General features: G+C 41.2%; 1 protein-coding gene across 1 annotated transcript; it reads right to left on the reverse strand.

Annotated features, from left to right (window-relative positions):
- Positions 1-6,453: 6,453 nt before the first annotated feature.
- On the reverse strand, positions 6,454-8,301 carry EMB1692 (Ubiquitin carboxyl-terminal hydrolase family protein). The gene has a single exon (XM_008800965.6). It carries the CDS (start codon positions 8,160-8,162, stop codon positions 6,636-6,638), a length of 1,527 nt encoding a protein of 508 aa, XP_008799187.3. The 5' UTR covers positions 8,163-8,301; the 3' UTR covers positions 6,454-6,635.
- Between the last annotated feature and the right edge of the window lie 3,361 nt (positions 8,302-11,662).

Here is an 11,662-nt window from a genome sequence, read left to right on the forward strand (position 1 = left end):
GCTATAATCTTTCCAAGATTGCAACCTGATTGTTTTAGATGGGCTCACAATCAACCAAGTTGATTTTCATATATAATCAATCAAAACCTCTCCAATCATGCCCCTAGGCTTGAATACAATTTAGTTCCAAGTTTGGATGGAATTTTCTCAAGTTTTAGTCCTTAAAAGTTGTTACACCAAGGAGTAGAAATTTCAAACAGAAATAGCTAATGCTCCTTAATGAGCTGATAGAAACTCGATGGAGCTTGTGAGGATGAAGTAGTTGGCCTTAAATAATGCTCTAAAGCTCTGCACTGAATGCTCTTAGATGTGAAATATATGACCTTTAAGACTCACACTTAATGCACTTCTTGTTCTCACTCTTCTTAATCCATTCTCATCATCTCTTATCTTCCTTGGGTGTTCCCATGCATCTATACCTTCAAAAATTAGTTGGAAGATATTTCTAGCCGTTAAAGAGGCTGAAACAGCTATTGGAGGTAAAAATAGTTGTTTAATTTTGCAGAAAAACTAGCCATTATTGTTGCTAAGTGCAGACAAGTCAACTTGACTTCTTTAGGGGTCGACACCTCTTCTTCAAGGGGTCGACTTGAGAAAGCTCTTATTTTTGCTGTGCTTTGTCTTTCGCTTCTAGTCACAGTAGGGTCGACTCGACTAGTCTCTAGGATCGACTTGTTAGCGTCTAGGGTTGACTTGCGAAAGGGTTGTTTTCGATTGTCTTCTATCATTTGCTTGCGGCTATTTTGGGGTCGACTCAACTTGTGCTAGGGTTGACTCGTGCTCGGTAGCAATCGACTCATGGTTGTTTAGGGTTAACTCATCCACTTCAAAAACTCTCAAAATTTTGAAAAAACTTTTCGAACTTTGAGAATTATTCTTCTAGGTTTCTCTAACCTTTTAACCTCTTTTAGCTTCCTATTAAACAAATTTAGCTTTTCCAAGAATGCAAAATCATTAAAACAAACGTTTTGTACTCGGCAAAATCAATCCATTGAGTCAACATATATATGAAGTTCTGTACAAGAGGAGTTGACCCCAAGAATACTAGGAGCTAACCCTTAAAAGTCCATAGGCTTAAACAAAAGATCTCAGTTTTTGGAGGTTTCAAGAGTCGACCCCTGCACAACATAGAAGACTAGCATGCCTTCACAAGTTGACCTGGGGATAATTTGAGTCGACGCCAAAACAGTCTCTAGCAAAAGACAGAAGAGGGTGAAAAATTGTACATTTATGAGTCGACCCTAAATTAGTCGACCCTAGCAAAAATGAATATTTTCTTGAGACGACCCCTCTACGCTGGCAAGTTGTAATGGCTAGTTTTTCAGTATGATAGAAGTGCATTAAATGACCTCTAACCTTTGTCTAAGGGTCTTCAATGGCTAGTAATTACTCTTTAGCAGTTTCTCTTCATAAATAGGCCTTCAAATGGTGGAAAATATGTGGTGAACTCAAAGAAAAAACAAGAGAATTTAAGGAGAATCAAGTGGGAGAGCATTTATCGAGCGAGAAGCATTCATTGACCAAGAAGCAATCAATCCAACTTTGCCAACCACATCAAGAGCATTCATTGAGCATCCTCAACTGACATCAAGAGGCTTTTTCCAATATTTCAAAAGGGCCCTCAATTGGTTTTATTTCTACTCAATAAGGAGCTTTAATTGTATTCATTGAATATTCATTGTTATTACATTGTATTCCATTATACTTGTGGGGCAAGTTTCACTTGAGCTGAAATATGGAGAGGTTGCTTAAAGCTTGCTCATGCTCGAAAATGAGCGACTAGCTTGGGAAAGCTAGGGTTGTTTGGTCAGTCGTATCCGATATTGTAATCATTTGAGAACAATTGGTGGATTAGAATTTCCAAGTAGAGAGCTTGAGGAGTAGATGTAGGCACTAGGTTTTGCATCGGACTGCTATAAATCTTTTGTATTTATGATGTTTTGATTGTGTGCCTTATTCAGTTTGTATATGACCTTATTTATTACTGATTTCTCTATTCGCATATCCTATACACATTAGTAAGTTATCATTCCACTGCACTTATAGTTTAAACTGCACTCATAATTTAAACTACACTTGTTATTTAAAATTTTGAAAATTCCAATTCACCCCCCTCCTCTTGGGCTGTATAATTGGGTAAAAGTAGTATCAGAGCTTGGTACTCTAGTTCACTTAGATCTAACCATCAAGAGTTAAAGATCACTAGCAGCCTCAATTGGATTCTCTCTTGCTAAGGGAGAATCCACCAATAGTCTTTTTTTGTTTAATGGAACAAACTATACTTGTGGGAAAGCATGCATGAAAATTTTTATTTAAGCACTCGGTTATGGTATGAGGAGTATCATAATCAATGGGCCATACACACACACTAAATTGGTTGATGGCATGCACTCTCCCAAGCTCGAAGGTGAATGTGATAAGTTTGATAAGAAAATGGCCTAGCTTAATGAATGTTCTGTATTCCTCTTTGGATGCAAATGAATTTAATCGAAGTTCCACATGTAATTCTACAAAAGAGATTTGGGATAAGCTGGAGGTAATTGATGAAGGCACTAACTAAGTCAAAGAATCTAAAATTAATATGCTTATACATAAATATGAACTTTTTGAATTGGAATCAAATGAATCGATTATTGAACTGTTTACATGTTTTACTGATATTGTAAATAGGCTCAAAAGTCTTGGCAAATTTTATTCTACTAGTGATCTTGTGAGAAAGGTTCTTAGGTTATGGCCAAGAATGTGGGAGGCAAAGGTTATAGAAATCTAAGAAGCTAAAACCCCAAATACTTTGTCACTAGAGGAGCTCCTTAGATCCCTAATGATACATGAGTTGACCATGAAGCAGCACAATGAAAAAGAATCAAAGAAAAAGAAGACAATTGCTCTCAATTCTATGAAGCAAGACAATTGCTCTCAATTCTATGAGGAAATGGTTCTAATCATCAGAAAATTTAGAAGATTCATAAAGAGAAGAAGGCAAGGAATGAGAAAGAGACCAATGGCTAGGGGGAGCCTAGCAAAGAGAAGGAGAAGGAGTAGCTGCTTGTGTGCTATGAATTCAAGAAGCCCAGTTATTTCAAAGAGGATTGCCTACTACTCAAGAAAGCTCCCAATATGCCAAAGAAAAAGACAATGAAGGCTATATGGAGTGATAGTGCAAATTTGAGCACAGATGAAGACACTCATGACATAGCCAATCTTTGCCTCATAGCCTATGAGGATGAGGTAAATTCTGAACATGTAAATGGTTTTATTTTTGATGAACATCAAGAAGCATTATACAATTTATTAGATGAATTAAAGAAGCTAGGACTAAAGAATAAAGATCTGAAAATGAAAAATCATTGCTTGACAAATGAAAGGGATGAAATTTCAAAAGAAAAATTGTTATTAATAGCAAACAATTAAAACTTAAGAAAAGAAGTGGATAGATTGAAACAAATTATGGATAAATTTACTTTAAGTTTTGATAAATTACAAATGATCTTAGAAAATCAAAGAGTGGTCTATAACAAAGCTGGTCTTGGTTATAATTCTTATGAAAGCAGAAATTTTTGAACAATATTTTTATTAACTCTTCCAACAGTAACTTGGTAATTATCACTTGCTTTAATTGTGGTATACTAGGACACAAACCTATACATGCAATTCTAGACTATATAGTAGCACTATTGTAAAAAAAGTTTTGCTCCTAAAGGAACCACAATGAGTAACAAAAAAAAGACCTAAGAAAGCTTGGTACCTAAAATTGAAACTTAAATTTCTAGTTGTAGGTGTCTTGTAGCTCGTGGAACAAAAAGAAGATGGTGTCTCGGTAGTGGCTGCCAAAACACATGATAGGTAATGGATCTCAATTCATCACTCTTGAGGCAAAAGATGGAGGAATGGTCATCTTTGACGACAATGACACAGAGAAGATCATTAGAATTGGTTACATTGGCATCACTCCCTCCACTTTTATTGAAAATATTTTGTTAGTTAATAGTCTTAAGCATAATTTACTTAGCATTAGTCAATTATGTGAGAAAGGTTTTAAGACAATATTTGAATTCTCTATATGCATTGTTTCTAGTCCTAATGATGATGGCATAAAGTTCATTGGACATAGACATGGCAATATATATATGGTTGATCTAGATGATCTATCCATGAAAAATATGCAATGCCTAGTTGCAATGAATACCAAAATTAATGAGACTAGTTGGTTATGGCATTAGAGATTAGCTCATGCAAGCATAGATTTGATCTTAAAACTCATTAAAAAGGATCTTGTAGATGGATTTTGAGTCCATTTGCTAATAAAGTAATTATTTAGTTCTTCCCTAATGTCATTGTCACATTCTAACTCTGTACCAGTAGCGCCCACAAGGTGTGAAGTGCAGTTTCATCTCCTTCGCATAATAGTAGATATGTGGTAAAAATGGGTATTCTTGTCACCATCCTTATCCACTACCTCCATGATTTTGATATCAAATTATTTCATGGCTTTTGATAATACGATGATATTCTGACAACTTAGATCGAAGCAAATTCATTACTTTGTTCTAAGCCTCCATTAGTAACTTCTTGTTGTTGAAAAGAGGTCAATTCCTTTTCCAACCGTTGCAATCTTATATGAATATTCTCCACCAATCTCTTGTTCTAACTCCTTGAAGCCTTCTTAGTACTCTTTGAGTTTTTTAGATACTTGCAACATACTAGAACCATGAACTGGAGCACACCAAGCTTCATTAACAATTACCCATGAGTTATATGATAACCAAATATTTTCAAATCAAAAATGGAATAGGACCTCTTTTTGTTTCACTATTTATCAAAATGGGGTAGTGGTCAAAACCAATTATACGGAGATGATTTACTGCGGCCTCTGAAAATTTATTCAACCAATTTTCATTTGCCAAAACCCTATCCAACCTTTCCGAAATGCAAGCCTATCCATCTCTATTATTGCACTATGCAAATTTGGACCGAAAATCTAAGATCTACAAGGCCATTTTCTCTTATAAATTCTCTAAATTCCCTTCTTTCCCTATTATCAAAAAAAAGTGCTCCTCCCATCTTCTCCTCTACAGATAACATACAATTGAAATCACCAGCTATTAATGTTGCAAAATTCAGATCCAAAATCTGGTTTAATTCATCCCATTAGGTCTTTCTATACAAACCATTGGTGTGAGCGTACACAGCTGCTAAGATCCAAGGCACTTTATTTGTATTATTGAAAATACCATAGATACATCATTCTAAAACAAAAGGTGCTTGACCTTGTTTACCATACCTTCTTATTGTCCTACAGCACAGGTTTTATAAACCATGTGTTGTTGCTAGACCACACCAAACTGCGAGTCTGATAAATGGGATTTTGGTGGGAATTTCACCAGTCGCCTCACACAAGGCATGACTACATAGCAATAAAATTAATAATCTTCTAAAATATAAAGATCTCGTGATGCAATCGAAGAACCTGATTAGAAGTAGTAAACAATGTAATATGCAAGAAACACTGAGTCTAGATTGACAGTAATTTCTCTACCAAAGGGAGGGAGCATTTCTATCTTAATACTACACTATTGAGAGGTTTATTAAGTAGCCTAGGTGTTTTCTGTGGGTATTTTGGGAGTTGCAAGGGCATTTAGGCTTATGAAAAATTTCACACGAGAAGAACTTTTTGTATTTTACAAAATTTTTGGAATAGGATTTCAATAGCAAATTGGTCTATTTTGCAATGACATATTGAACATGAGAAAAAGCAAATAATTCAATACAAATATTCATATACATCAAGTAAAACATACATGAGCATCTTGATGCTAAGAGATTGATCCAATAGATAAATGAGACTAGATGATTCAATACAAGGTTTATTCTTTTTGTAAGAGATCCAAATATATAAGCACCTTAGATGTGCCGCCTTTAGATATTACAACCATACTATCTATATAATCACAAAATCAACCATTCATCTTGGATAAGGCTGTATAATCCAGCAATATAAAGGCTATCAGTAAAGGCTTTTAACCTCATGATGTTAATCAATCGTGAATATGCATTCTTCATAAAATAACAAAATTTTGGTAGTTCGTCATTAACAATCCACTGACCTAGCTATGATATAAGCAGAATTTCTCTTTTGTGCTTCCTATTTTTAATGTTGAGTCAATTTTATTGGTAACCACATATATATGTAAGAAACTACCCTCCACATTTCAATAAAGTTTAGTTTTTCTTTGAACCTACCATATTAAAAGCAAAATAACCTACTTAATATAGAAAAATTATATAAATCAAGTAAAAATTTACTCATGCCTGATCCCTTAGGAGATTAAAGAACTAACAAAAACCAAGTAGCAAAGGCCCGCATAGAAATCAGAACGAATGGAAATCAGTAATGGTTTGTAAGTCTCAATTTTCTTTGGGATAAAAGCTGAAATTGCCAATGCACATAGATCATCAGTTCCAACTAGAGGCTAATTTTCATTCCCAACAAGTTGTTAGATAAAATGTTATATAATTTTCCTCACTCTGTATCTCTATTATTTCAGTGTTCATACAAACATAAGTTATTCAGTATTCATACAAACAAATTTCTAAGAGACCAATCAACAAACACCTTGTGACCGGCAGGCGCTAACTCACCAAGCTTCCACAATGCCAACCTTCTCGGCATCAGCAGAAACAGCCGCCTTCTTTACCCAAAACCGCTCAACCTCCGTATCGCCAATATCCTCATCAATTCCATCCCCAAACTCCTCCCAGTCATCCCCAATGCCAGACTCGAACAAGTCCTCGAATCCATCATCCTCTTCCTCCTCACCGTCCTCCTCCTCCTCCTCCTCCTCCTCATCGCCGTCGTCACTGTCGTCGCCGTAGCTGACGTCTCTCCGTCTCTCTCTCCGCATCCTCTTCCCCTCCCGAACCAGCTCCAAAAGACGCTCCTTCTCTGCGAGCAGCTCGTCCTCCACCAGGAGCTTCCCCTTGTGGTCGTAGGCCTCCACGAGGAACACCGAGTCCCGCACCCCCTTCAAGCTCACGTAGAACAGCTCCGGGTGGCGCACCAGCATCGCCCGCAATCGGTTGGGCAGCCCGAAATCCTTGCGGAAGTGCGTGAGGTGGTCCACCAGCGTCCGCTTCTCCACCGTCATCCCCAGCACCTCCCGCACCACCGCGCACGTCCTCTTCTCCTCCTCCTCAGCCGTCCGCCGCTGCCGCAACCCCTCCTCCTCGTCGGCGGCGGAGGCGGCGGCGTAGGGGGAGACCTCCGGTAGCTCCTGGAAGCGGATGAGGTAGTCGCGGTGGCGGCGCTTGACGTTGAGCCCCCGGCGGAGGTGGAGCTGCTTGAACCTGGGGGTGCGGTCGATGATTCGGTCGGAGGCCGGGTTTTGGATGGGAGGGAGGGGAGTGGCGAGGGAGGGGTCCCAGGAGACGAGCTCGAGGGCGCGGCCATAGGAGGTGTCGACGGTGCGGAAGCGGTCGGGGTGGCGGTTGCAGAGGCGGGAGCGGAAGTCGGGAGGGAGGCCGAGGTCGGAGGCGAGGTGGACGAGCTTGGAGAGGAGCAGGCGCCGGCGGGGGGAGAGCATGAGGAGGCGCTGGAGCTTGGAGGCGAGGGAGGCGGCGATACGGGCGCGGAGGAGGGACTCGTCGGCGGCGAGGGCGGCGGCGGCGGGGGTGAGGGTGACGGAGAGGAGGGAATCGGAGGTGGGGGAGGAGCGGGAGGGGGCGTAGAAGAGGCGGAATAGGGCGGGGTAGCGGAGGATCATGGAGCGGAGGGAGCGGGAGGGGGGGAGGCCGAGGTAGGGGCGGCAGCGGGAGAGGACGCGGAGGGGGAGGAACTGCCGGGGCTTGGAGAGGAGGAGGGTCTTGAGCTTGCGGGCGAAGCGGAGCTTGCTGTGCTTCGCAGCGTGGCGGTCGAGGGGCCGGCACCGAGGGATCTTGGTGGTGGAGGACATGGGGAAGAAGAAGAAGAAGGGGGGTTTTGTTCTTCTAGTGGTGATGATGGGCGGGACGTTGATGACGGTGCTTCTCAACGAGGTGGAAGTGGAGGAAGGAAGGGTGGGGGGGAGGAAGGAGGTCTTGATTATGGCGAATTGTTGTTGAGGAGTTGAAGAGGCGATGGTGAATGGGGTTTGTTTTGTGGACGGAAGGGAGACCGCCGTGGCCATGTTCTAGAGGCAGAGACTGAAGAGGAGGGGTTTGAGTGGAGAAGTAGAGGACGAGAACATGCTGATGAGGATTGAGGGTAAACAGCATCTCAAGTCAGGAACTCATAGAATTAGTTGATAAAGAGACGAGTTATATGCCAAAAAATATATATATATATATTATTGAGGCGCCCCCATCTCCGAAGTTTTTCAAAATCAACTTTCATATGGTAACAGGCAGCCGCAACAGAGGTGAAATTTAGATTAAGAATCCAAAATCTGGACTGTAGGCTAATTGTAGCTGGTCCGACACTGGGTTCTAGTGCTGTTCATCCACTCCTATATGTTATCTGGAGGTGCTTGAGGGTGTATGTCTTCTAGGTGGTTAGGTGTAAAACCAAGCAAATTGGGCCCGTCCACTTGACCGGCCGTCATTTTTGGTCCAAACCAAAAAGATGAAAAAAGAGAGTAAAATTTCGGCACATGCCGTGCACGTACCGCTCCACTTTCTCCCGAACAAGATGATCCATCTATCTAAAGAATCTAGAACTGCTCAGGAAACTGATCTTTTTTGTGGAAGGTGAGATTTATCTTCATCAAGAATGGCACATTCTACTAGAAAATCAGCTAGCACTTGAGCTTTGTTGGCTGGCCGAGGTTGATAAATGAGATCAAATTCTCTGAGTTCAAGTGCTCATTTTGCTAACCGACCCAAAGTTTCTAGTTTCTGGAGGTTTTGCTTCATCGACTAGCCAGTTAGCATTATAATTGAATGACGCTGAAAGTATGGTCGAAGCTTCCGAGCCGAAATGATAAGAGTATAGGCCATTTTCTCTAGCTTGGTGTATTATATCTCTGCATCTCTTAGGATGCTGCTGGAATACTAAATCCATTTTTATATCCTTCTTCCTTGGTCAATACCGAGCTCATAGCAAAAGGAGAAACTGCTAAATATAAGTAGAGCATTTCTCCCAACTTCGGCTTGGTGAGGAGGGATGGTGAACTGAGATATTCTTTAAGTTTGTTGAAAGCAATACTGCATTTTTTTGTCCATTGGAAATTCTTCATTTGCTTCACGGTTTTAAAAAATGGAAGATATGAGCTGCATTAACTTGGCTCATATTAGTTCGGCTCATATTAACTTGGCTTTGAGTCATATTTTACAATAGCTAAGTCTTTTGCTATCTTAGATTAAAAATATTAGCTGCATTAAATTGGCTAAGTTTCGAGCTAGCTTGATGAGTTTTTACATCATGGATGGAAGGGGAAATCATTTCCAATGGTCATAGGTTAACTCTTCTTAGTGCATCCATTTCTAGTTCATGAATGTACTTTCTTTAGGGCTCCATCGTAGCTTGCCAAGAGATTGGATAAATCGAGAAAACCATTTCTTTGGAAAGGAGAGAGAGTTCTATTATAGTGGTGTTTATCTAGATAGTTGAGTTATCCTTTCTAAGTCAAGAAGTTAGGGCTAGTAGAACTTATAGGAGACAATGGCTCATGATACACCTAGAAACCGACTATAGCCAACGTAGCAAATCGACTAATGAAAGCTCGCCATGAAGTCTCCGACCAACCAATCAAAGCCCTCAACATAGCCGACCCTAGAGGCATACGGTATGTCCTTCAAATTTCAAACTCTCCCCCAACTGGCGACAACTCTATTACAATCGTTAATGGTTTTCATAATTGCATGATGAACGAGCGAGATGTGCAGGTGAAATGCCCGCACGTAATTTTTGGGATGTGCAATTGGTTACCAAAAGTGGCCGATCCATGTATCTAATTTTCTCGGCAATGGGTGCTGGCCCTCGCCTATACAAACAACCCTAGAGAGAACCTCCAAGTGAGTGATCTTGAGCTCTTTTATTTTCTTGCACTACCACTTTGCCGCTCCCATAACACCTCAGTTGTTCCCTAAGGGTTTGTCTGACTTAGGCATTAGAGGGTCCTTTGTCGGATTCTCCAGTTAGAGGACTTTCTTGTCTTGTTTATTTTAGATTGGATCCAACATCAAAGTAAAGGTCTAAGCAATGTCTCCACCATTCGATACTACCTCTGGAACAACCGACATCATAGCCATTACTACCTAAGACACCAAACCATTATTGTGGAGATGGGTCTTGATCTTCGACTGATCTTCATGGTCTAAATAACCAACCATCCGAGCATTTCAATAGCCCAGCCAACTTGGCATCTTGGTCAGATCTAATTTCCATTGGCAATAGATTAGTGCTAGAGCAAGGGTCATGATCCCACTTTTGGAGGTTCTATCAATCGACATACAAGTTGCAGCCATAAAGTCATGGAGAGCATAGGTAGCACCCTTAACTACCCAGCATGACGCACCCTTAGATTTTGATGGCTCTTTATAGAGCCCTCGTAGGGCTCCACCTCCTTTGAAACTGCAAGCAGCACCAGTAGTTACTATTGAACAGTTTTAACTGCTCATGTAACAGGTTCAAATACTGACCACAACCATCCAAAATCTATAGAAAATGGCCGCTAGTAGCCAATAGTAACAGCAACAGGCTCGCAAGCCGAGTAACCAAAGAGTCTTAGCATAGTCGAGCTATCAATCTCCATCTCGGAGCCTAGGGTGGGCCTACTAGAGCCATCACTTCCACCCTCAGAGCTCGGGATGGGCCCTACATAGCCACCACTCTCTTTCACGGAGCTTAGGATGAGATAGGATGCGCCAATCACCAAGCTTACAATCTTGAGAGGGATCAATGCTAGGCCACTCCTCCCCCACTAGTTAGAAAGAGTCCCCACAAGGGTGGTTTACCTTGATCGTAGGATTGAGGAGATGGACCGCCGCCTCAAAGCTTTGAAGCACCACCATGTTGAGATGAGGAATGACATCAATTTCACTACCGAGCCTCCATTCCTGATTAGGAACACAGAAGGGCCTCTCCTCTTCAGCTTAAAATGCCATAGATTGAGACGTACGATGAGACTTCCAATTCTTTGGATCACCTAGAGAGTTTCAAAGATCTCATAATGCTCCAAGGGGTCAACGATTCAGTACTATACAAAGCTTTCTAGCTCACTCTTCAAAAAGCAGCATGGTTATGATACATTGAGCTCCAGCTAAATTCTATTCACTCTTTCGAGTAGTTCAGCTGGATGTCTGCAACCCACTTCATAACCATCTGAAAGCAAAGGAGGGGATCAAAGAGCTTCTTCACCATCAAGCAGTGAAGGATAAGTCCCTCCACGACTATGCCAACCATTTCAATGCAAATACTTCGGAGATTCGTGACCTGAACCACTCGGCCGCAGTTCTTCCATGAGGAACAAATTGAAATCATCTCGATTCATCTTTTCATTCGAGAAGATCTTCTCTAGGGATTACATGGAGCTTCTCACCCAACCCGACAAGTATGTCAACACAGAGGGGCCATGGCAGCTTGGCGAGGCTCAACCGAGATAGGCCTGGGAAGAAAAAAAAAAAAGTGGGTTCAAAATAACCAAGGAGATCCTGACAAAATGCCAAAGAGGAACGAGGAGAGCTCCGA

Source organism: Phoenix dactylifera, chromosome 13, assembly GCF_051530095.1.
Source record: "Phoenix dactylifera cultivar Ajwa chromosome 13, Ajwa_hap1_PhDact_Kaust_v1.1, whole genome shotgun sequence".
NCBI lineage: Eukaryota > Viridiplantae > Streptophyta > Magnoliopsida > Arecales > Arecaceae > Phoenix > Phoenix dactylifera.